Source organism: Rhipicephalus microplus, chromosome 8 (genome assembly GCF_043290135.1).
Source record: "Rhipicephalus microplus isolate Deutch F79 chromosome 8, USDA_Rmic, whole genome shotgun sequence".
In the NCBI taxonomy this organism is placed as follows: Eukaryota; Metazoa; Arthropoda; class Arachnida; order Ixodida; family Ixodidae; genus Rhipicephalus; species Rhipicephalus microplus.
In genome coordinates this window covers 29194152-29221038 of record NC_134707.1, presented here as the reverse complement: position 1 = coordinate 29221038, position 26887 = coordinate 29194152, and the positions used below count along the sequence as shown (strand labels likewise).

The 26887-nt window shown below is 43.8% G+C and overlaps 1 protein-coding gene across 2 annotated transcripts in view; it reads right to left on the bottom strand.

The window, feature by feature from the left end:
• pcx (pecanex) overlaps positions 1-26523 on the bottom strand; it is a 96590-nt gene extending 70067 nt beyond the window's left edge. For both annotated transcript variants that reach the window (XR_012885527.1, XM_075871406.1), the window contains exons 1-9: positions 26218-26523; positions 19904-20103; positions 18231-18448; positions 12942-13094; positions 9290-9361; positions 8251-9038; positions 4317-4488; positions 1454-1717; positions 394-546 (exon numbers count right to left, since the gene is read on the bottom strand). Coding sequence is in view for 1 of the 2 variants with exons in the window: in XM_075871406.1 (XP_075727521.1) it covers positions 394-546; positions 1454-1717; positions 4317-4488; positions 8251-9038; positions 9290-9361; positions 12942-13094; positions 18231-18448; positions 19904-20103; positions 26218-26370 (2173 nt within the window). In the remaining variant the exon portion in view is untranslated. The remainder of the gene's footprint in view (positions 1-393; positions 547-1453; positions 1718-4316; positions 4489-8250; positions 9039-9289; positions 9362-12941; positions 13095-18230; positions 18449-19903; positions 20104-26217) is intronic.
• Between the last annotated feature and the right edge of the window lie 364 nt (positions 26524-26887).

Sequence of the window (26887 nt, the reverse complement as noted above, 5' to 3'; positions counted from 1 at the left end):
CACAAAATTTTCTCACTTTACGCAATCAGTTCGCACTAACCAATAGGCACGAGACCACCACTAACGGCTTAAGCGGTTCACGAGTGCATTAGTCTTCATGAAACTCGATTGGGGATTCATCACAACTACGTTTTAACCGTTCGCGTGCATAACGCGGGTGCAGTGATCGTGGTGGTGAATCAAACACACATCTTCGGGCTTAGCAGGGCTACACCTCAGCCACTAAGCTGCCATGACAAGTGAACTAAAAAGAGGAAGTGTCAGCTAACAACTGTAACCTTATAGAACTGTATGAAAGACATTAGCACATCCTCGGCATTGCTCTAGGTTCATCTGAATATATCCCAGCATGTTACAGTGACTAGACAAGAAATGTTAAGAGTTTCTACTAACGGCAAATGTCCAACTCTCTCTTCAACTTTTGCAGCTCTGCCTCACACTCTTGCGGGTCGTTGAGGTTGAGAATGTCGAGCAGGCGACGGCTCAGAAGTGACCGCACTGTCGTCCGTGTGAACGCTCCTGCAAGTGGCGGGTTTGCCTGGTCCCCTGTAGCAGTTCAACGAGAAGTACAACGCCTCAACATGACTGCAAAAAAGCTGCAACGCAAGAGCAACAACACAAACGATCCTTTTTGTGACCTTTGAAAACACTGCATACATTTAAAGGCTCGTTTTCATTATCAAGCAATGAGAACTAACAGACAATGATGTCAGCGAAAGTTTAGGGGATGCTATTAGAAGTAATTTAATGTAAACGTGTAGAAAAGAAAGTGGATGAAAAGATGCCACTACAAATTTCGCCAGTAAAGGTGATGATGGCTCCAATGCAGGTGTACGAGCCAACGCAATGCTGTTGAGACACAAATTGAACACAATGTTACAGTGGCATAAATCATGGGGTTGAGGGTCAGGGGAGTCTTGAACACCCCGTAACTCAAGCTGAGTGTAACACCCCTTTCAAGTGACCACCATTTTTGACATTTATTTTTCAAACATCATAGATCTGAACGGCTTGAAAGGATAACGTAATTGCACAAGTTGAAAACCCATGCAGTTTTTTTTTATTTTAGCTTCAATGCATGATTTCAATTCATATATAAGTAAAATATAACAAACAGTTAAATTGTCAGCAGATGAGACAGACAAAAAAGGTGAAAAAGCTTTTGATCGCTAGGAAGTAGCCTGAATACAAGCAGTGCATTCGATTGCTCCCTGCTCTTCGCCGGGAACTGTGGGTTGTCTCTCAGGGTTGCTTGACCTTTTTCTCAAAAATTGCTATGTCTCGAGCTAGAGCTCACATCATAAGCAAAATGGCCACCATGGGAAGATGTGTCTCCCCTTGTGATTTATTTCAATTTACACCACTCCAATGTAACCATAAGGCCGTATGTTACTTAGCCCTAGTCTGGCATGTTCCGATTCCACAGACACTGTACATGAGGTACCACACTTACCCCTGGCGTCATCCATGTACTGTTTGGGGATGGCACCGAGAGCGGTTGAAAGGCGTCCTGAGGCACCGAGGGGGGTCATCTCGTCCGGAGACGATGGGGAGCTGCCGTCAGAGAGGCTCTGCTCCGACGATCTGCTGCGGGCCCGCATGACAGCTCCGTCGCACTGCCATGAGAGACTGGAGTCCGCGTCGCCCGTGGTCTCAACCCCTTCGGTTGATCGCTGTGGGGAAGACGGCTTCGGCTCTGCCTGCTCCTTGCAGAGCTCTGTGAGCAGATTGGAAGGAAAGTTCTTTTCAGACCGTTTCACCCTTTTACCTTTGTGTTTGCACAGCGTAAATGTATTTTGTTTATTTTAACCTTCAGCAATGCCTGCAGTCGAAGCTGTACTTGTCTGTCAGTCTGCTATAAATGCCAAAGAATGGGCCCAGCTAATTCATAGCACTTCGAACTATAGCAAGGAGTCATCGTTGTAAGCTCAAACCACTGTCAACTGCTGACTTTAGGTACTTACACAGTTTATCGGTAGTAAATGTGTTATTTGGAGTCGAAAGCTGACGACTCCTGCATATCACGAGTTCTGCAGATGTCTAGCTCGAAGATTGCAATGGAAACAGCTGGTAAACTATACGATTAGTGCATTGTTAAAATTAATTCAAAGATAAAGAAACTTCAACAAACTTTACACATTTTTTACATGAAAAACCCCTGAGACTGCTCTAATGCTAAAAAAATTGGCTTGTGCAAATAGTGAATTTAAGGTTTTAAGCGAATTCGAAGCGCATGGTGATTTTCATCGAATAATTTCGAATCGAACTCGAACAGTATGTATGACATAAAAAAAAGGAATACTTATCATGACCCAACTAACCTGCACAATATTGCTTTTGAATTGAAATAGGGGCTCTATGCAAATGCCATTTCTTTTTTCGATCAAAAGAAGTAGAAACAACCTTGAGTAGTAGTTTCGGTAAGATGCGAGTGATAGCCTGTAAGATACTAAATGTTTTAAAATTTATTATACTTGGAGCATATAGGCCTTCATAACAAGCTCAATAAAACGAAGAATTGATTTGAGGGTAACATGTTCCTTTGAAGGGGCCCTGCAACACTTTTTCAAGTAGCCATGGAGCCAGTAAACATGCTTGTTGCCTCACAAATTCACCGCCACAAAGTTTCTAGAATCAGTCCAGTATGAGCGGAGTTCCCAAAATTTGTCGCACGCTACAATTGCATTCTCTCTTCATGTCCCGACAAGATTGCTGGAAATAAAGCAGGGAAGAATGGCATGGTGAAAGAAAATATGTCACATGCTCTTCTTGACCTTGAGCACCTTTTTTTTTTCTTTGAATACGTGGATTTTCAGTGCGATCGTGCACGTACTTGTGGACAAGAGGCGGCCTCCCACGGCGGCCCCGGTAACGATGAGCGCGCCATGCTCAAACCAGCCAGTTACTGTGACCAGAGCCGTATATTCCTTCTTGGCTGTGACAAGTGATTTTGGAGCTTGCAGCGTCATTTGTCGAAAAAAGAAAAACAATTTTTAGCTTTGAAAATTTATTGTGCATTACAAGTCACGTGTGGCACTGTAATATTTGCCTCGCGTGTTCTCGGTAGCCTCAACTACCGATCGGCAGCGTTTTCTGACCATGTTCAGTAGGTGTTGCAGGGTCCCTTTATATTTGAAACAGGGTTTCGCGGCAAAGTGAATTTCCCCTTGATAGGCGCTTTCGTGATTTAGCACTCCTACACTGCAGCAAAACCACCTTTACAGGCAATGACATGCGGACTAATATAGATCTATTTGTACATTGCGAATACTTCGAAAATATTCGATAATTTGAATTCAAACCGAAGCGAATTCAAATACTCAACTATTCCTTTGAATATTCGAAGCATTCAAATATTCGCACAAGCCTACTAAAAAGTGGTGATCAGTATGGGCAAGTGGTGTTTCAAAATCTCGACAAGAAGCAGCTAGTTATTACAAAAGCATGAATGCTGAATGTTAAGAACGTTCCACATAAGGTCTCACATACATGTGCCCAGACCTTGGTGTTATAAATAGCCCCAATACAGCACAAAGAGTAAAAAAAAGTCACACATTTGCCGCAAAGACGAAGCAATGAACACGGTAGCAACAAATTGGAAGGTCATGCGCAGAATGGAAAGCAGACTGAAACATGCCCCGCATTTCTCACACACTAATGATGCTCAAAACGTATTCACAGGTACAGATGTACGTGAATAAGCGTCTCAGTTGTTACTTTGCTACGTCTGAAAAATGCGCGATTTTTGCAAACGGAGACTACAATGATTGCAGTGACCTTTGTGCACCTTGCAACTACAACACAATCGTTCAAGGTAAAGCTCGAGAACAGCCAAGACCTACGATCCTCCCCTCCTCACCACCATTAGATAAGGGTGCACGAGGGAGCGTCGCTCCCCTCCTCTAAGCGGGGCAAACTACACATGAGAGATTAGTGCACACACCACCGCGTGATGTGGTGATGCACACTCATTGCGCCACCTTGCTGGTAACGCTGAAAACACAATAATTCCCTCCCGAGATGCCCGTCAGCAGCGGTAAGTGGTAGATATAAATAGCTTGTTGTTTGAATGTTGAACGACGTGCTCCTCAGTGGTTCGGTGGCTAACACTTCGCACTCGCGATTCAGAGAACCCAGGTTCGAATCTACGCGCCAGAGTCTTGTCCTGTTTTTTTTCCTTGGATTTTTATATATATAGATACGTATACATATAAGGCGAGTGACAGCGACGCCGATGTCAAGGCCAACGTCAGTGACGAAAAGCAGCCGAGAGAGTCCGTATAATTGCTATCGTAATAAAAAAAGGCTACTTTTACCCAAAGGTGCCAACGCCTTCGCCTCATTCACTGGTTGGCTAGTAGCTCCGGAAAACAGCCAATCCAATCCGGCAACGCTGCTACGCTCTGAGCAGGCTGGAGACGGGAGCGGCTCTGGATTCCTGGGATTCCCTTCAAGCCATCCTGGATACTGTTCGGGCAGGTCAAGTTCCTGTGAGCGTGGATCAGTACATGCATTTACATATAAGTGCAGTGCAGAAGAACAAAGACTTTGCTTTGGTGCACTTAGGCACTCCTGGGATTGTGATAGAATTGCTTAGGGATAGAACTGGAAATGCACTAGAATCACACTGGAATTGCACTGAGATTGCACTGGATTTGAACAGGTATTGCACTGTAAGTGCACTGGGGTTGCACTGGATTTGCATCGTGACATTGCCCGCAGCCAATAAGAACAGAATCCATAAACACACATGATGTAAGCTTGAATGAATGGCTCCAATTGTAGTCATCAGATCCAACTGCATGTAAGTACAAATAGCCTAGCACGCATTTCATATATTTAAAAAAAAATATGAGTTGTCAATACGCGCACAATATTTACAGAAACTTGCTGACAAAGGTAGAAACTACGGCTAGTTGTTCTGGGTTCGTGATGGCCAATATCACAGCGTGCGAACATAGGAAAAAATGAGACAGGGTAGAAAACAAAGAGCCTTCACTCCAAACTAATCTTTAATTTGCAGAATGGGAAATTATGCATGTCCGGAAAAGGTTGAGACAAGCCTAGTCAATGCAACTACACTCAAATCACTTCTAGCGTGTATTCAGAATTGTCCTTCCGCATTTGCTACGCTGTCCCATTTTTTTCCATGTTCGACACTATCGTATTTGCCCTTACTGCCAAAGAATTTGGCACCTTATTTAAAAAAATTACGGCATATTCACGGGGTGAATGATGATGAATGGGCGAAGCTCCGGAGGGATTCATCGGTAAACTGTGAATCTTCCGTGTAATTCGCCCAGTCGATCATCATGTAAAGACGTGAGAAACGCTGTGTGTGTATATACACAAATCAACTTTTATTGGTTCTTAGACGATGGATGGCTTGCGATGTCCCTTGCCTCGCGCGCTCGCACATCGGGATTCTGTCTGCGAGTGCGCGCTGCTGCCGCCTTGCGCTCTCTCCGCTGTGCAGCCTTATCCATCCGGCGACTCCGAGCGCGCGCCAACAGCGAACGGATTTTATTACAACGCTCTCCCTAGCGTACGTCGCCGCACTAAATCGAACGATCGCCTTCAATTAATGACACGCGCCATATGTGACATCATTCCTATTTTATAAGATCTCGCGTCTTTCATCAACTACAAGTACCGCTCAGGACGTCTTGAGGGGCTAGTTGGTTCATTCTATTCAGGTAAAAAATTGCGCTGAAATAGAAAGGACACCACAAAGAAGGAACACTTAAACAGATCGAGCGCAAACTACCAACTGTTTTTTATTGACTGTAGAACGTCGGTAAAATAGGGAACCCGTACATAGCTGCGCCGACGCGTCGAGGATCAACACGTGCTACTTAACGCACCTTATCAATCAAAAAGGACACTTCTGCACCGTAGAGCGATACCGAGGCCTCACTTACACAGCTATCACCTTTCATGTTGATGAAGAATGCTTCCAACACCTCACGAGCACACGTATCTTTGCTATGTCCCAGTATCTTAGTCTCCTGAAATAGTGGTTCACATCCACATGCTGCGCAGTGTGCAGGCAAATTTCCCATTTCACTATTTTTGATCGACAGCTGGTGTTCACGTATGCGATCGTTAACGCAGCGGCCTGTTTGGCCCACGTAAGATCTGCCGCAGGAAAACGGAGTCGCATATACCACTCCCACATCGCATTGCACCACCGGGTTGGCATGCTTCTTGTTACACAGGCTAGTGCGCTCATTGCCACTCGAAATTCGCGCGCACAACCTCGAGAGCTTCTTAGGTGCAGAAAACACCATGTCAACTCCGTGCCGGTTAGCAACCTTCTTCAGGTTGTGCGTCACCCAGTGTAAATAGGGTACCACTAACGGCCTCTCACGCCCACTGGGCGCGTCTTTCAGGCACTGCTTCCGTGATCGCCCTTTTAGCTTCTTCAGGAGGGTTTCGTGCTCAGATTGAACGACTGAAGGCAGCCGCGTTCCCGCAGTCTGTGCTGGCGGCGGTGGCCGAAACCCTCCTGAAGAAGCTAAAAGGGCGATCACGGAAGCAGTGCCTGAAAGACGCGCCCAGTGGGCGTGAGAGGCCGTTAGTGGTACCCTATTTACACCGGGTGACGCACAACCTGAAGAAGGTTGCTAACCGGCACGGAGTTGACATGGTGTTTTCTGCACCTAAGAAGCTCTCGAGGTTGTGCGCGCGAATTTCGAGTGGCAATGAGCGCACTAGCCTGTGTAACAAGAAGCATGCCAACCCGGTGGTGCAATGCGATGTGGGAGTGGTATATGCGACTCCGTTTTCCTGCGGCAGATCTTACGTGGGCCAAACAGGCCGCTGCGTTAACGATCGCATACGTGAACACCAGCTGTCGATCAAAAATAGTGAAATGGGAAATTTGCCTGCACACTGCGCAGCATGTGGATGTGAACCACTATTTCAGGAGACTAAGATACTGGGACATAGCAAAGATACGTGTGCTCGTGAGGTGTTGGAAGCATTCTTCATCAACATGAAAGGTGATAGCTGTGTAAGTGAGGCCTCGGTATCGCTCTACGGTGCAGAAGTGTCCTTTTTGATTGATAAGGTGCGTTAAGTAGCACGTGTTGATCCTCGACGCGTCGGCGCAGCTATGTACGGGTTCCCTATTTTACCGACGTTCTACAGTCAATAAAAAACAGTTGGTAGTTTGCGCTCGATCTGTTTAAGTGTTCCTTCTTTGTGGTGTCCTTTCTATTTCAGTGCAATTTTTTACCTGAACAAGTACCGCTTTCTAGTTTATAACATCTTGCATCTTTTCATCATCAGCTACAAGTACCACCATCTAGTAAACACTACAAGAACTAAACGAGAGGTGGCTACATACAGGAGACGGTACCGCCATCTAGTGAACACTGCAAGAACTAAACTAGAGGTGGCTACATACAGGGGACGGTACCGCCATTTAGTGAACACTGCAAGAACTAAACTAGAGGTGGCTACATACAGGCTACAGGGGACGCACAGCCCACGCCCTAAGGAGCTTCGCCCCTAAAAAAAAAAGATGTCCTCAAACACTGGCACGTGCATTTTCTAACAAGCCGCAATTATTAAAGACTCATGTCTACATTTTATGAAAAGGTTCCCACCTTACTTTTTCAGCATGGTCAGAAAAAACTGTTAATCGGTAGTTGAGGCTCCCGAGAACACACGAGACAAGCATAACAGCACAGCAACCCATCTAGAATTTACAATTCCTAAAGTCAGTTTAGAATCACTCCATCTTCCCTCGACAAATAATGCTACAAGCCCAAATGTCCGTGAACTACCACCATGCACCTGTGCATGTGCTTGCAATAACGCAAAAAAGTAAGCCGCACGGTTGAAAAAAAAAAAGCAAAGTGCTCAATCATGGAGTTTCTCATCATTGCCAAGAGGGAACTCTGGCGCTGTGATTGTTCAGTAACTCTGGAAAAGGCTGGCCGAACATGAATCTGGCTAGTCTTCGTGCTTGCAGCGTGCAACGAACTTGTGCCTTTCCTTATTGTTTCGCCTTTCGTTTCAGACACTAACACTAACATCCCTCCAGTGCATTATTATAAAACTCAATGGTTTGGTTAACTAAATGCTCAAGGTATGTGATCTTTTTTCATTATTACTTGCCCCTACCATTCCATCATTATCACCTTGGCAAAGATAGAGTGCATACACAACTGCATACAAGACAGTGTCGAAGACGCTCCACACAACATTCATCACCCTAGAAGAAGATAAGGGTCACCTCACCTGTGGATTTCCACTGCACGGATCCAGTGGCTTGTATATAACTGTGAAATGGCTGCTGCTGCGATCGGATTCGCCAGATGCGGACGACACGCTATCAGTTGATGGGAAACACCTGCCTGTTGATGTGTGACCCTCTGCACCACCCAATGCCACAACACTAGTCCTATCATCATCTTTCTTTTCACTGCCACCACTGCGCCCACTCCTTCGCCTCAACGTGGCCGCATCGAGAGAGCGATGCCTTACTAATGATTTCATGCTGCTCGACCCGCTTGACGCCGCGCTAGCCGGAGTCTCTGCAGCCGGCTGCTCTGCGATCGTCTTAATGGTGCCGTCATTCATCAGCGGAGGGCGTGAGAACTCGACGCTCCTCCGGACGTGCCTGACATTTGCGGGCACCGTCGTTGACGACGAGGACGAAGAGCCGACGCGAATGGCCTCCAGCGACACCGGGTGAGACGGCGGAATAGAAGAACGCTGCTTCTCGGCAGCGCTGGTCTCAAGTTCGCTGTGAGCGCGCCGCACCAACCAGTTGGCATCGGCGTCTTCGACGTTGCCGCGAAGCGCATGGCTGCTCTTGCGTTGCTGCGCGGCGCGGGCAAGCTCTGCAGCACGAACGCTTGGGTCCTGGGACAGGAAAGCCAGTTCAACAGAGCCCGTGGCATTGCGGAGTGAGCCAGACGAGGAACCAGAAGAGAGGAACCCGGTACCACCACTCCGGCGCCGGTGGCTGCTGCGAGTCCGGTGGTTGTCCGGATGCAGGGATGTCGATGAACCCGAGGCCACGGCTGGAAGACAACAGAATGGCCAATTAGAAAGTTCATAGTAAACTTTTTTCTGATCAATAACAACAAAGACTACTGTCACAAAAATTACATGCATGTCACTACTGTCAAGCTCGGTCCATAAAAACTTCTACCTCAAAAGTTAACACCAGAGAGATGATGCAGAAAGTGACAGCAGAATTGCACTGACATTGCTTTATAATTGATACAACAATTCTAGCTTCTAGAATTATTACAGAATTCTTCAAACTTACCAAGGGCATCGCCTGTAGATAATCCAGCAGGGGCAGGCAGCATCGATACAGCCCCAGACTTATGGTCCGTGACTGCATAACAGGTCAGGATGAAAACAATGAGGACTTTATACGCTGACTGATACCTAAATATAGTGCTTACTGATGTGAGACTCACAAGATCCTTCCTCCTCAACTGATTTCCAACCAACATTACAGTTCTGAAGAAGGGTAGTTTGCAGTGAGTTTGAGTAATTACTACAATTTATGGGCATTACTAAATACTCCTGTACACACTAAGTTCGAAGTGGGTGTCAAATACTGCAGCGCTGTGTAAAATACATTGATTTTGCTGCTGCTGAAAGACACAACAGTAAGGGCTAATGTGAGCACGGTGTGTTCATTACTGTCAAGATGAAGGAGCAGCTGTTTTGTTGCAGCAAAACTGAACACTTCCGAACGCAATCGCCAGATAGGGCAACTGAAGAAAGGAAGCAAGAGCACAAAACTTTCCATTCAAACATCTCAACTGAATAAAACTGTGACACAAATTACTAGCTTGCGGGCAACATATAAGGTGCGAAAAGACAAGCAATAACATAAAAACTGCTGATAGCGTGTAGAAATCCACATACCTTAAGGCATGTATTTCCACTCAAAATTTACAAAAAACTTAATCACTTTCAATCACACATCACATTTTTTAAATATATGTTTGTTCTCAAAGAAGTGGTTTTGGGATATGAACTCTTTCGTTAACACACAAAAAAATTATGACTTTTCACTAGGCTAAGAATTATTTATCCAACAAAACTTAGCGTCATTTGGTAAGGTTTCGATGAACAAAACAATTACAACACAGACACCTTTGCTACGCATGCTTTGCGTAACATTCATTCCCAAGTTACATGGCATCTGCCGAATTGTTTTTTTTTTTTAAATGTAGGTTGAAACGAAAATTTGTTAATGACAATTATTAAAACATAGCAAAGCCCACATTTTTCTGGGCAACAAAATCTTTGAAAATCGTGTCAGTACTGCTTTAAACATGCCAGGCACAAACTTCCCAGCAAAAGATCACACTTGGAGTATTTGCTGACTCAATGCAACCACAATGTCCCACTGTATTCTGAAACTATTCAGAATACATTTGACCTCAGTTCATACCACCTCGATGGGCAAGTTGAATATTGCCAGTACTTCATTTGGTAGTAATTCTGAATACTAACATGCCAGCAGAACATAACACTGAATCACAATTTTTATGAGTTCACTGTATGCAAGAAGCGAATACGAGTACATTAAGGCTGCTCAGAAAAGAAAATACATAACTCACAGGCGAAATTAAAATTTTCTCTACCTCTAAGCCTGACAATCACAGAAACATAAACCCAGCAAATTTTATCATCTCTGAACAACTACAGTCAAAGCTCGTTAATTTGACACTCGTTAATTTTAAAATTCAAACGTGTTTTCTTGTCCCGGCAAACGTATATGTTGTTCTGGGGTATCAAAATCTCAATAATTTGACCATAATATGTCCAATCTGATTAATTCCGACAATCTTTACAGCATGCCAAGCATGAATCATTGCAAATATGTGATGCAAAACTCTAAAAATGACATTCGTGGATAGCCGAAACGGCCGAGGACTTTCAAAAAAACGTGGTCACCATCCACGATCATGCAGCTGATACGTCATAAGGTATGGGTTCACGGCTCGTTTCGGCTTGAGGGAGGGTTTGAGCAGCGTTCACAAATGACAAAAACTGTGACTTTTACACTTCTGTTATGCAAAATAATTACTAGATTTATGCATTTCTTAATTGTTTTCTTGGTCATTTCGATAATCCAAGAATCGGTCTATTGATGCAGTTTTTCTTGCGCCATTATGTCTGCATTGGTGAACTTTTAGTGTATTTCGTTGCTTTCCCTATTTAATGCCTATCATTTCTTTTGCATAGCATTCTGCTGCAGTATACAATGGACTACTAAGAAGGACAATGTAAACACATAAGTTGCTGTTCAACCTCCCAAACCATCATATGATCATGAGAGATGCTATAGAGGAATGCTGTAGAAATTTCGACTATTTATTCAGCACCTAAATCTAAGCACACGAGACTCTGCCTTAGCCTTCACCAATATGTGGCCAACACAGCCTGGATGCTATCCCACTACCTTTAAATCAGCCGTCGAGAAACGGAACCCTAGACCAATTTGGCGGGTAATGTTTGAGGGAACTGGTAAAGTATGCCACGACAAACAATTTACAGACTACCGGAATTGCCTCCACCGAGTGTGACTGCCGTGGGAGGGATTCCATCCTGCAACCTTCCGGTCAGGAATATTACTGTATTTACTCACATAATCCTCGCACTTTTTTTTGCGGGAAAAGTGATGCAAAGTTAGGGGGAGCGAGGATTACGCGGGGAAAACTTTCCACGAAAACATACAGAGCAGAAAAAAAAATGAAGTGGCCGCAAATCGGGATTCTCACACCAGCAACTTACAGCAAGCTTCAAGAAGTACTAATTAGAACTTACCTCAACAATAAAAGCAGAGATACAATACAAGACAAAATTTATTAAAGACACAAAAAGTGGAAACAAATAGTCGAGAATTAGAATACCGTACGCAGAGCTTGTGGACGTTGTGGGCGTAGCGGTAGCGTCGCTCAACAGGAGCCCTCAAAAAGTAAGCGTGGGATGTCAGTATTGGGCTGATGGCTATTTAACAGAATAGCCGCAGTTTTTTTCTGAAGAAATAAGGTTTACCATCAATCCCAGTTTTAGGCACATGCCAGGCCTAACGCGCCTTGGTCGCTTTAAGCTGCCGTCACCAGTAGCGAACACAAAACTCGTAGACTCCGAAGGGCCTACCGGCGGCCCTGTTGTCGTTGTTTAGTGCATGATCTATCACTTGCAACTTAAAAGCAGCCGTACAGCTTCAGTATCGCCTCATAACGTGACAAGATTACCGACACAACATACAAAACACGCCGCAACGCACACTGGCCACTTCAGCTTGGCTTAAATTGGATTCAATCTCTGAGCAATAGTATGCTTGATGATTAAGAGATGGCGCCAGATGGCGTGCGCTATCATCATCAGTGGCTGGAAAGAACAGACAACATTATCGCAGCAGTTTTCTGGGGTGCGATAATTACTCGAGGAAAAAAAGACATCGCATTTTTGTTGGGCGATGTGGGGGGTGCGAGAATTATGTGAGTGCGAGGATTACGCGAGTAAATACGGTACACCACCATGAAGGGTTGACCCCAAAGAATAGTCATCTTTCTTTACAGTTCATAAAACTGTGGATTCTCATTAAACAAAGCCTGAAGGGAGTGGGAAGATTTGTTCCATTTAACGAGAATTCCGTTTCCTGAGAAATTAATTGGGCTGCAGCATTCAGGAATGGAACCAATCGTTCTGGAGGCAGTTGTTCCACTTAAACAGCAGTTCTGTTTAACAGATTTCCGTTAACTCCACCGTATGTAATATTTCACACTCATCGAAGAACTACTCAACGTTTGCCGTTTGCAAATATAATTCTGCCTCACAGCTACACCAAACACCTTGCCAATCGGTGCTGCGGTGCACAGTATCCTCGAAAATGCGAAAAATGTGAGCTCGTTTCGGCGTCGGCAAGAGTCAGCTGAGACGCCCACCTTCCTTCAAGACTTCGTCAGTGAGTGCAAAGTCCGGACTGCCTGGTCCCGGCACCACCGAGCTGGTCCCGTGGAATCCCCGCTCCTGCTTCACAGAGGCCGAGCCACCGGAACTGCCTGAACTGTTCCGATGGTGCACGTCCACTTGAAGGTCTGCACATTCACAGAGTCAAGAGATTGAAATCATTAATTATGTTGGTTTTCATTGTAGTATGACTGTTCTTTGATCCTTGTACTTCTAATGTTTGTTATCAATAGTGCAAGTTATTTCTTTTACTTAGAGTATAATCCTTTATGCATGTGAATATTATGTACATTACCCTCCCCTAATGACCCCACGAATGATGTTGATATCAAGTAGATAAGTAGAAAAAGAATGTATGAATAAACAAATAAATACTGTGACCTGTTATAATAAGCACACATGCACTTCATCAAGCAGGTTCGTTTAAGGTGAATACAGAGCAAGTGTACATCAAAGTACTAGTACTTGAACTCGTCCTACAGATTGAAGGTATTAATATGGACTTTAGGACCGAGCTGGTAATTAACATCACTGAAGTTTGAGGTTTTACTAGACAAACCATTAGCATAACAATGAGGCACACCATAGTAAGCATTGCAGGTTCATTCTGACCACCCGAAGTTCATTTTGTTTACGCGCACCCACAATTTAGGACCCGGGCGTTTTTCTCTTACTTCTCTGTCACAACAGGCCCACCCCGATGTAATTCAAATCCGTGACTTGGTGCTGAGCAACGCGCTTTGGGAAGAAAACTAGGGCGGAAACAAACTTTGCCATGATAGAGAGGGAAGACACACGGCACCGTACTCGCAAGTGAAAGTTTATTGGAAAGAAAACGTGAAGTTGTTATGTAAGCACAAACCCCGAGCGCCAAGTGTGGTCAACTTGACAAAAATTTTAAGCTATGCACTTCAACTAGCCAAAAATACACTATTGTTTCTATATCTCCCCCTTTAGCGGTGGTGACTACATTTCTGTAAGCAATTCGTTTATGCTTTTTCTGTTGACTTATGGTGATAAGATAACAAAATACATGAGCTGAACCTTCTTCACAGTGAATATGACTTGACTCTGCCTGCTGCGTGTGATCGTAGCAGGCCGCTTTGGTGAAGGCACTGCGATGTTCCGTTCAATGAGTCGTTTGACGTGCCACGATCCAGAACTAACGACAAAATGATCTCTTTTTTTCTCAGGAAATTAATGTGACAAAAAACTCGTTGCACAAACATCAGGAGCCTATAATTTCATTCGTTTTGCATCAAAAAGAAACCTGATTGGCTGAAAAATGATGAGATCTTTGCTTACAAGCTAATTACAATTAATTGCTAAAACATAGAAAACAATTTTTACCTCATTTTCTTCTTTCAATGTCATATTGAGTGCCTAGGAATCGGGTCATGTGAATTTCACACATTCATTGACAGTGCACCATTATTCGACCTTGAAGTGAACATATTTGGTTAGCAATGCAACATTATCGCCAATAACCAACCATGGCAGGTCACATTTTATTAAGGCAACAAACAGACGTTTTGCTGTACCCAAGGTGCAACAACACGAACAGGCGCCTCAGCCATGCCATAACATATTCGTTAGGTAGGAACACTTTCCAGTTAGCTCATAACATGCTATTAACCAAGTAAATTAGTAACGGAGCCCAGCAGTATATAGATTGACCATGATGACCATTTGTCAGCAGGGCAACAGTGAAAATGTTGCCCCTCTCATTGACAATCACTGACAATCTCTTGATGAAATCACCGAAGAGATTGTGACTTCTTGTGAAAAATCATTACTGCTTTGATAGTTCCTAAACAATCTTCTTAACCCTTCGACTTTCAAATACTTACAGGAGGGGGGGGTCAAAAGTTCGCAGGCCACTATACCATGTATTTTAATGAAAATGGGGCTTGTGAACTTTTGAGCAGGTTTCTACATGTATTCTATTTCTAACAGCTCAACATGGTCAAAAATGTGCAAGAACTTAATTGCTTGTACGTTTAAAACACGTGCCTTCTTCGATCATTTTTCTTGATCGGAATGTGGTGCCACACAGCAGAAATTCATAGAATCTTTTCCTTGCTAGCGATGTTTCTTCATTTTTTTATATGGTTTACTACAATAGTGCAACGGCTACTTTAGATTTTGTTTGTCAGCCGGTTCCCACTTGTTCAGCCTGCAAAAGCGATAGTTTTTCAGTTTAGAATCTTTAAAAAGGTGAGAGATTTATTATTCTCTCGTTTATTGGTCTCGAGTACACGATTACAACTCTCTGTGCAGGCGCAGACTGACACAAACAATGCCACTGTGATTGTGTTCCCAGTTTCGGGGACTCACAAGAACTGCTTTTGTCTCGTTGATGAGAAGACGAAGAATTACTATAAGTTTCAAACATGTTTTCCTTTTCCAGGCCTGCTCTAAACTACTGAGGTTTAACACGAAAGTGTTTTGTGCCAGGGTGCACCACGGCTTCGCTGACGCCATAGAGTTTCATACAATAATACCTAGAGAACATTCTGGCGCAGGGATTGTGTACGTCGATGAGAATCATAGGAAGTACAGGCTTTGGATTGGATATGATTAGCTAACGAACTGTCTATGGACTTTTTTCGGCAATTTCAGCTTTGTTGTTGGCGCAGCTCGGGTAGTGGGGTGCGGTGAAAAAGGCTGAAGCAGTGCCTTTGTTGTTCGAATAGGCTGACAACCACTAGATCTCCTGATTTGCTGTGACGTTAGAGACTTACTCTTCATACTTGGCAGTTTAAATGAAGCGTCGTCCACTCACCACTGTGCATAGATGTAGTGTCTCATGCCAGTGCAGGATAATGCTTCGATTTCATGTTTTTCACGAGCGCGTCATGCCTAAACTCATTTTAAATCAACTGCAAAGCAATGACAAAGCTAAGTAGATGCACCGTCAGGTTCGTCATGCTCTGCTGACTCGACTTCACAACAAAACTAGAGGTGCGTTGGGGGCAGACCACTGGAGGACCAGGGACAGACACACCTAGTGTCTACAGTGGTTTTGGGACGTTAAACCCCACAAATCAATCAATCAATCACACCTAGTGTCGCAGAAGATGGAACGCTACGTGTTTCTCACTTAATACTGTACTGTAGTTTCCATAAAATGATAATACATACTTTCGAGAGAGAAAACAGCATGTTTATTTTCAAGTGTTGTAAAAAAGAATTCGTTAAACCTTGATGTGAAATCTAGAACACAATGGCACAGCTATGCATACCCTGATGACTGAATTTGCCCTGGTTTGACTTTTGCTGCCTGGCAAAAAAACTTCTTGCAATAAAGCTTGGGTACAAATACTTGAAGCAAGTTTTAAATAAATAAATAAAGTTCATACTACTTTGTTTTACACTCTGAAAAAAAAGCAACAAAAATCTCAAGAACATAGTCCATCCGAAGCGGATCCAAAGCCTGTACTTCCCATAATTCCCACTCGCTCGCTGGATTCCGTGCTGACCGATTGCGCCCTCGCGATCTCCGACGCCAGCGTAGCTCTGGCCGACTGGGCTGGCCCTCGTCATCTTCTGACGCCGATATTCGACGACAGCGTAGCTCTGACCTACTTGAATCGCCCTACGCCATCTCCTGACGCCGACAAAAGCTCTCGCCAGTAATGCCCCGTCCTCGGACTCCTGCAACCGCGTCCATCTTTCCTGTCTTGTCCTCACTTCTATTGTTCGCTGTCCCTGCGTCTCGCTCTCTCCTTCTTCTCTCTCTATCTCTTTACCTTTTAATCCTACCCTTTTTAATCCCTTCTCTACCCCCATCCCTCGTGAGCTACTATTGAGGTGTCCTCCCCCTGAGAGATAGTTAAGGGGCTCACCTTTCTTTTCATTTAAGATCACTTGCCCCGCCCCTCCCCCCCCATAATTTCCATAGGGGTACAAGCGCCGCTGAAGGAGCTCGCATAGACACTAGCACCAGATTCTCTTCTAGGTATTGTTGTATGAAACTCTATGGCTGACGAACTTCTGTAACAGAAGTGACATTGAAAAATGTATACTCAAAGTTTGCAAAGAAAAAAAACTGAAGGCAAACATCTGTCGCGTGGAATCAAACCAGCAACCTCTCGATTCCCAGCCCGCGGCACTAACAACTATGCCACCTGGAATTCTAACGGCAAGCCATTTCGCTGTTTCGAATCCACCGTTTCACTGTCCTCAGAGCTTCAAAACTACAGCACGTATTCGTTATGAGTGGCAAGATGGCACGACAGGCTCGCGTTGGGTGTGCTCCAAAGGTTTTTACCTCTATGAAGCGTGGTCTCTCCAGTGCGCGCAGACTTGTTTCGGGAGAAGACTAAAGTTACTTCGGACGCTGGGAGGCCGCGTTGGTGACATGTTACAACACGTAACAATCCCCCTGAAATATTTTGGACTGGCTTTTTCTTAATTGAATTCATCTGAAGAATGCAATTCAGCAATAATAAATACCCTGTCTGGGACACATTTCGTGAAAAAAAAAAAAAAACCCTCAAAAGGGTTCAGGTGTGCTCTATACTGCTTTTCTTTTTTTACATGCTTTTAGAAATTTCCCTACTGTATTTTTTATTGTTACAGGAATTATATCAACACTTCCGGTAGTTTCTTGTCATCACTGCCATAATACATATAAAGCCCCAATTGATAACATGGCTTGACGCATCTTGTGTTCCCTGCACTGGCGATAGCACGCTAGTGGTAGCAATGAACGCAGCTGACGCAGAGGTAAAACGCGCCAGCCATCTTCATCACATAAAGGAGCGCATGCACTAATATCGTCCGGCATGCTGGGTCTGCCTTCCCACTTTTCGTCAAGCGGAGAGGAGGCACCCAGGCAATATCTTATTGGGTGAAGGAGCATGAAGAGAAGCTGGAGGGCAGTACGGGGGCCTGCATCGCTCGAGCCACACAGCAAATTTTTTGTCATAAGAGTGCTTGCACACCTGCTACCTCGGCAGACATTTGCAGATGGCTCCTAAATGTCCTGAGCTCTTACTGCTTACTTTGTAATAAGAAGAGAGACAGCAGAAAAACCACTTCTGTCCCTGGAGTGGCCGCATTTTTTTACACTAGTGTTTCATTGAGTTACACAAAATCGCATTTAGAGAAACTGGCCTAAAGCATTACTTTGCATAACACTCTAATTTGTTACTATCACATTGTTTGCTCTGCCCTTGAAATTTTGATCTCTTTGCTGACTATTTTTAAAGCACACCTTGCGGCAACACTGCTAGATGCACACGCCTCTTGCGACTCACCGATTCCACAGACGCCGCTGTGTGACTTCATCTCGAAGTCGTCGGAGCGGGCCAGCCGCCCCAGCAGCTCCATAGAGCCGTTGGAGGCCACCACGCTGCTCGGGTGGATTTGGGCCTGGGCACCGTCATTGAAGGAGTTGCGCGAGCTGCACTGCACGGGCGGTGTCTCTTCGTCTGGACGCTGCTTCAGGACGGCCATCTCGATGTGTTCCGAATCCCTGCAACACAGACGTGATAGTAACCGGTCTAGTTATTCAACGTGCTATCATGAGCAGCATGTGCTGATGCTATTGTTACGCAATATGAGACCGATTCACCGCAGCCACAATAAAAAAAATGAAAGTGGCACCGTGGTTATCCTAATTGTCGGCATGCCTGCCTGGCTAATGCAGCTAAAAAACTGCAATCGTTTGCATAGCATGGCTCACTTAGGAGCATCAGACAAGTATCCCAAGCAAAGCGTGGCAGCTACCTCTCTATAGCTCTGAATCAGACCATCTTTCCAACTGACTCTCTCTCTGTCTGTGTGCATGTGTGTGAGGGAGAGAGAGAGACATAAAATCAAAATGTGGTAACATATTACTTAAAAAACAATGGTACTGCTCTCGACTAAGCTAGAATGTTACAATAGGTACTACAATATCAAGCTGCTTTTCTCGAAATACATTTCAGGTGTCATAAAAACCTGCAAGAGATGGAAGTGCTAGGAGTTCATAAAAAAGGGTCGCTCTTTTTACACTATTTTTTACAGAACGACCCGAATACTTTCCACAAGGCATTGAGGCCATTCTCAGCTCGCTCATTTTTCTCTGACACAGTGCTCATGACACTACCGTGACATGGGCGGGTTAATTGAAGATTTCATGTCACGCTTCCATCATCCATTTTTCATTATTTTTTTTCGTCTTCCCAATTTACTTACGTCTGCAGTATTGTACAAGATAAATATAACAATACACTTACTAAAATACACATACATTATTCGAAAAACTACATTGTTACTCCGCAAAAGTTTTCAAAATCCAGACCTGAACAAGAAACTGCTTAATGAGCAGCACCGTTTTTATTGTACCAATCATTGTCATAACATTCCAATCCCTTTTTATCATACAAACTTGTTTGCTAATTCAATCAATCTGGAAACAGCCTAGGAATGAAACTGTCAGTGCAGCTCCATCAACACTATTTCAGTGCCTCTGCATTTAAATGCTCTGCCATAGATTATTAGTGTATGTACTACTAGCTGCCAGCAACCATTAGCAATCATATATTTCGTTTTCAATAATCTTCAACATGTGGGGTTTGACGACCCCAAAACCAACATACAATTATCAGAGATGCCGTAGAGGAAGGCTCCTGAAATTTTTACCATTTGGTGCTCCTATCGTGCACTGAATTACACAGTATGAAAATTACAAGGGTGAAACACTCAGCAGATGGGTGACCACACTGACCACGGCGCACCAAGTCTGTGGCTGACTACGCCAAGTGCACAAACACTGATTTTTCGCTCACAATGAACATTGCCGAGAATGAAATTTCTGGAAAAAAAACTCTTTCATGCTGTGGCGTTAATACATAACTGTGCTCATTGAACTGGTGTTTGTCTGTAATAAAGTCTTCAATTGTTTCCCAAGCATAGCAGAAAATCTGGAAAAACACACAGCACTTACTTTTTTGAACCATGACCCTGAGAGCTCTGTCCGGTGTGGTCAACAGAAACGGACCGGTTCGAGTCGTCACTCGATTCTTCGATACACTCGCCGCTGTCGAACATCTGGTGAAGTCGCACGTTGATAATCTTGAGCGTCGCAAACAGCATACCCACGATGGCAGCATAGCAAAGCCAGACTGGCAGTGCTGGCTCAAGGAACTGGAAAAAGAGGAATAACTTGATCGATTAATGTATTTCACTAATTCATGCAATTAAATGTGCCAAAGTAACGTTCTGTCTACAAGACAGATCATAGTAGTGAGTTCTGGATTAATGCTGGCCACCTGAAGTTGTACAGTAAAACCTCGTTAGTATGGATTTCCCGGGCATAAGAGACGTCTGCATCAACTGAATGGTGAATGATCAAAAATATCAAAAAACAATAAACAGACACCTGTTACATTATAGGCTTTCAGTACCTTGATGGATACAAAAACGTTGCACTTATTTTCCACAAGAGCACAGTAAAAGCCACAATTTCTCTCGTCCTGGGATTTCATCCAGAGTGTGGCCACTTGATGACATCAACATCTCCCAATCAGGATAAAAGACGCTCTGCACACCTCCCTTATTATATAGTGCCACGAAAATCACAACCGCACACACAGACCTGACAATACTTCTTTCACCGGATAAACGGCCGCAATCTAATATTTCGTTCATCATGATGTAACAAAATAGTTTTACGCCAGCATGCCAACTACAACTGAAAGTTGATCTTCAAGAGCTCCCACCACGTTTGAACTTAGTCGCATTGCGCATGCATTGCATCAAGGCAAAACAAAGCTACACAGTGTCGCATCCGCATGCGCACAGAACCGTAGCTACATCGTTCCAATTGCCTGCAAACATTGTTCTCGCATTTCTGTGCCGCGCATTGGTGCCGCTTGGCACTCTCCAAGCATCATACGAATCAACTTAGTTACAGTCAAATGTCACTGAATTAATGCGAGTTTGATGCCATCAAACTAAGTACAAGTTGGCCAAAACCAACTAACATGTCCAAATCATTCAACTTTCCAAATTAATGAGGTCCAAATTTAACAGTATAACACACACCTAAGAACATAACACCAGCATAACCATATAATACATGTAAGTGTACAACACACACTTTCACTGCATAAGACACGACTAAATCGTAGTGCATGAATTGTCGCAATCAATTAACATCTAAATGAGGTCACCCCAGCTGGGAAAGAAACCTAAAACCGCAGTGTAAAGGCTAAACACATAATCCTTGTCCTAGTCCAATCCTAGTCCTAGTCCAAGCCATCCTAGTCCAAGTACATTTACAAAGTGGGGGAGTACCGATGTAAGACGGCAGTGTTCAGGAATTCTCTTTTCCCTAAAATGGTTGCCCAGTGGAATCGATTACCTTCAGTGATCGTTGTCGCTGTTCATAGTGATTCATTTTTTTCTTTGTTAGAGTCAAGTGAATTGTTCAGTTGATGACGGGTGTTTTGTTGTGCGATATACATATTGTATTTGTTATCGTGTTACTGTATGTTACCCGCTGGCATTTTTCGTACATTTTTGTCAATCTCTGTTACGTTATGTATTCAGAGTACTTCCTACTATCCGGTTAGGCTGTACTGTACTTGACACAAATTGAGCTTGTGATCTGTCTTGTAATCATGTTGTATTCCACCCCACCGTAATGCCTTATGGCGCTGTGGGTATCAAATAAATAAATTTATACATAAATAAATAAATCGCTGAGTTGCTGCTGAGCGGGTAAGCATGGGTACAGAGTAAAATAATAATACAGATGTCTTGACAACTTTCACACGTTTGGTCACCTGATAGGGCGAAGCAATTTATTTCTGTATGTTCTTCAAAACAGTCCATTAACTTTATTTTCTATCATTTGAACATAAACTGTTGACCTCTAGAGGAGCACGCGGAGGTAAAACTGACACTTTTTTTTTGTATGCTGAAATCATAACACCAATATACAAATAGCAAGACACCTAATTTTTGTTGTTTCTTTCGTCTCTGTGTTACCATGGCACGATAAATTTTTTGAAACTTGCCATGTTCATGTCCTGGCTTATTTAGAATTTCAATATACTTGCCCAGCCAAAAAAATTAACTGGGTCCAGATAAACCCATCAATATCCACATCACAGTGAGCAAGTATAGGAACTAGAAGCTGCCATTGCTATTTGTTTATTTTTAGGCAAGCATTATTATTAGATCATGAAGCATGCCTTCGAAGACATAACAGCGGCTTTTATGCATTGTAGAATGCACGGCGCAGGTTTCTCATCACATTATATTGGAGTGTACAAGCTATGCTAACAGTTATGCTAACACAAATCAATCCGTCTTCCTAAACACTCTCTGGAAATTCAAGCAAAGTTCACTCAAGTACTGCATTGCATACCTTAAAAGAAGTGTGGCTGTCATTCGAGCCACAAAGATATTTCGTCCAAGGAAGGGTAGCTAAAGATGAATGGTCATAGAGAGGCTGGCATCGAACTTGCTACCGACACTTTTATTTTTACGATACGTACATAAATAATAACAATTGTTAAAGTTTAGTGTACCGAAACCATTATATTGTTACTTGACAATAACACTGTCAGTCGCAAGCCACAGTGCAGCAAGGTCAAAATCAACTTCTTACTACACGCCTTTTAGAATATGTTCCACTATACACTGATAATTACGGTGAAACCATGCAACACAACCCTGGCGGCAAAAGTGCTAATCCAGCATGTTTATGGGGTCACAGTAGAAGGCAGGTGGTAGCGCTTGAGCCTTCATACGTGAACCACGTCATGAGATAACAGAGGCGATGAGGTTCTGGAGCGATCCGATGCAGTTTCATACGTAACTGCTGTTACTTGTCGTAGCACGCAGTACGGGCCCATGAAACCAGAATGTAGCTTCTCTGAAAGGATGACGCGTCGTGTTAGGTACGAGAGAAGAACGAGAGAACACGCTGGAAATCATTCTTCCCATGTCGCACGTCGTAACGGTGCATCTACGTATGTTGTGAAGCCGTCATTCTGCTGTGGGCAAGCTGAGGGCGTGGTAAGCGCGAGCAATAGCATCGCGAGCGTATTCGGGGGTCAACTCTGCCGAAGCCGAAAGTAATGTATCCAGTGGCAACCTTGGTTCGCGTCCCAATAAAGTTGAAACAGTGAGTATCCAGCAGTGTCGTGGCAGGAGGAGTTGTACATAAACGTGATGTATGGTGACGTAAGGTCCCAGTCACGGTGATCGGTCGACAATATGATTATGAGAGATGCTGTAGAAGAGGGCTCCGGAAATTTCGATAACCTGGGTTTCCTAAACATGCACCTAAATCTATGCACATGAGCCTCAACTATTTCGGTCTCCATCGAAAATCCGGCAACTCGATGCCGTGACCTGCAGGTAAGCAGCCGAGTGTGTTGGTCACTAGAGCATTGCGGTGAGTAGGATAATTTTATCAACACCTACAGTGCGATTATCATAACTGTTTGCATTTTACGTACTGAAAGCAAGATGTGATTATTGAGGATGCTATAGTGAGGGGCTCTGAAAATTTTCACTGTCTGGTGTTTATACATGCACCTAAGCTTAAGCACAGAGGCATCCAACATTTCGCCTTCGTCGAAATACGACCACCGTGGCCGCGAATCAGTCCTGCAACCATCCAGTGAGCAATAAAGTACCATGACCACTAACCTACCCCGGTGCATTAGCTTCAGTGCAGACACAATACAGTGCCGTTAACCTATCAGGATAACCTGAATTTGTTGTGCAATGTTTCTGCATCGACGTGTCCTTTCACACAATATCTGCTCAAATGATATTGAAAACTGCGCGAGTCTCTTCAAGTGATTTATCCACACTTTCATGAGAGCTTGTCAAACAACGAAAAACCGAGCCCCTGAAATTTTCAATTCTTTTCTTTACCGCATTTTGTCACTAAAAGGCAAAAGTGTCGCTTTTCCAACCTAGAAGGCAATTTGCCATGCGTGTGTTGGTTGTTTCAATAGGTTTGCAGAAAGCCCAGTAACAGCCATTTTCATTTCGGCTAGGCATGATACATATTTGGCACTGATGTAACTGCAGCATCAATATATGAACAAGCTTTAGCTGCAAAAAACATGCAAGCAGAAATGATGTATCTTGCTCAGGGTGACAAATTATATTAACTGTTGTGGTTTTACGCCCCAAAACCACAACTTGGTTATACAGGATGCACAATCAAGGGCATTAGAAATTTTAACCACCTTGGGTTAATTTAACTTCTCCTAAATCTAAGTACACGGGCTTCAAGCATTTCATCTCCATTGAAAATGTGGCCAGAATCAGCAACAGCATGCAATGGCAGTGAGTATAATGCCTTCAGGTGCGAATTGCCATTCATTGTCTGCAAATGTGTTGAATTCACATGGGGTAGTTCCAAGGCAATGAGTGTCACATTTCAAAAACAAAAATGACGCAATGTGTAGTTTTTTTAGTTCCAGCAATTCATTTTAATAAGCATGTAATTAAAGCATAATTATTCCACAGTCATTGAGCTTTAATCCTTGCACAAATAGAATCAAATATTAGGCCTGAACAGTACACAGAGCTAACTTTTTGTTTGTATTCATTTCGAGCAAAGGAAAGAAATTCTCTTGACGTTGGTCCTGGCATTCAGTTCGTCAAACACGACAGTGTTTTTATCAAATTATGCTTTGCAATAACATGAGACATAGTTAAGTTGAATAGGCGCTGGCTGTCCACTCATGAAGCCTACAGGAATGTGCACGGTGCTTTTTAAAATAGAGACTTTCTAAGATATGACGTGTCTCCGAAGTTGATGTGTAGTACACACCGCCAGCGAAGGCCCTAATGAAAAACGATCACTATCGAAACCCAAAACAATGCATGAGCCATGATTAGGGGTACTGATGTCCTTAAGGCCGTGTTATAAAGCCTTACCTGTAGTATCACAAGAAAGGGTGACTGAAACTAAGAACGTTTAGACCTGAGAGATGCGTGACTCAATGTGAAAAGTTTCCTTTGACCAGACGTTAAAATGTCATGAGACAAATGTAGCACTTTCAACTATTTTCATTATTTCAAGTACTACATCCTAGTCCAAGTACATAGGTCTTTTTCTTTCCCTACTTTATCAACAGGGACCAATGTGTCTAGGAATTAACACACAATCACGAGCTCGATGTAAGAATGCCTTTGCAGCTTTCAACATACTGGTGCTCTTATTCCTCAAGCCAAAGGAAAATACTGTGTGGCAAATCTGTTTTGCTTCATGTGCTCATTAAGTTGATTTTACCACGTAACTTATATTTTTTTCCCTATTTCACCTTTCATCATGCCTCCGTAAGCAACAAAATATCAGCGCTAGTAAATGTAATGGGTATCGATGGGTTTATGTAGTGAAGAAACAATGGCATCCCATCCATGGCCCAAAAAGCCTAGTATCGATACAGAGGCGTCAATCTTTTGCAATAGCCTGAATCTTTTGCAATAGCCTGAACGTTAAATGCCACAGGTGTGTCAGCGAACACTTACTCATATAGGAACTCCTTATGAACTCGTACCGAATAATTGAACTTGTTCAATCAGAAATCCCTATGCCTGCAATATATGCAGTGTCAAATTTTCACCCACTGAGGTACGATGATGTGTAACACGTGCTCTGTAATACCGTCCTGTCAGTTTTGAAATGCTTACATTTACTTGCCTATGCACGATTTGAGAACACGAAACTGCACAACGCACTTATCAGGATTCCACACAAAGTGCGTTACCTTTAGAAGCCTCCTGTAATACGTAGCAGCGTCAATAATAGGCCTCATTTTATCACAATCCTCTATGAAACTGAAACGTTAATGTTGCAATTAAGCCATCCCATGGCTGTCGAGTTGCCACGAGTTAATGCTAAAAACTGAACACGATCACAGGGATGCTCTGGTGTATATGCCGTTATACACCTTGAAGAACGACGTAAAGTCGCTAAATCAGCCTGTGAGTGTACGTGAATGACGCTTCCTTCCACAGCGATTCTTTAGGTTGCGTCACACTTCTAGCGTAGCGTGAAAACGCAAGAGGTTCGCAACAAGTGGCAGCTTGCGAGTCGTTTTCGAAACAAACCGTTTCCTCGTGTTCCACGGTGAAACGCAGGTGTTACGGTGGGCATCGAGATAGGCGAAACTCTGATGTGACACCAAGCCTACAAGGTATGGGCACGCTTTGCACACACGATCACAATGGTGGAGGGTTGGCTCGGTTGATCACAAACACTTTCGGTGGTTCTCTCACCATATGCAACGAGAAGGGTAGGCACAGAAGGAAGAGCCACAGGTAGAGGTGCAGTATGTTTGACTCATGGTCCTGCCTCGGGTCGTAGAACCAGCCTCCCGTGAAACTAGCCCATACTCCTTGCCGGAGTATCTCCAGCGTTTGGGAACCCATCTAACACGGGTGGTACGACCGAGTCCGTATCCCGTGTCCGCCGATCATCTCGCTTCCCCCACTCATCGTGTCCGCACAGGGGCCGAAATCCAAACGCGATATTCAGACGGGTTCATCGCTGCAGCCACACACCGATGAGAACGACACTCCATGACTCCATTATTGAATAAAAGAAAACAGAAAGTAAACGGCGACCGCTGATGTTGTGCCGTTGCGAATGCCAAAAATTCGCTGAGGACTAAACTTTAGTTTCGGTTTCGTAATCACAGAGTTTTTATGTGATGTCTCTTGGCGATATGTATTACCGGTTTGTGGTGAAATAACGCACAAAAACAGAGCTAAAAAATAAATATTTGCATCTGTAAACGCATGCTACGTTAACAAGTTACTAGAAAGGCCCATATAAGACATATCACGAGTTCTGACAAGCAACTGTATGTTGTGGCGATGACTGCAACTACCAGCTGGATTTGAACACCGACGGTGAGCATAAATCCCGTGTAATGTGTGCAAACAT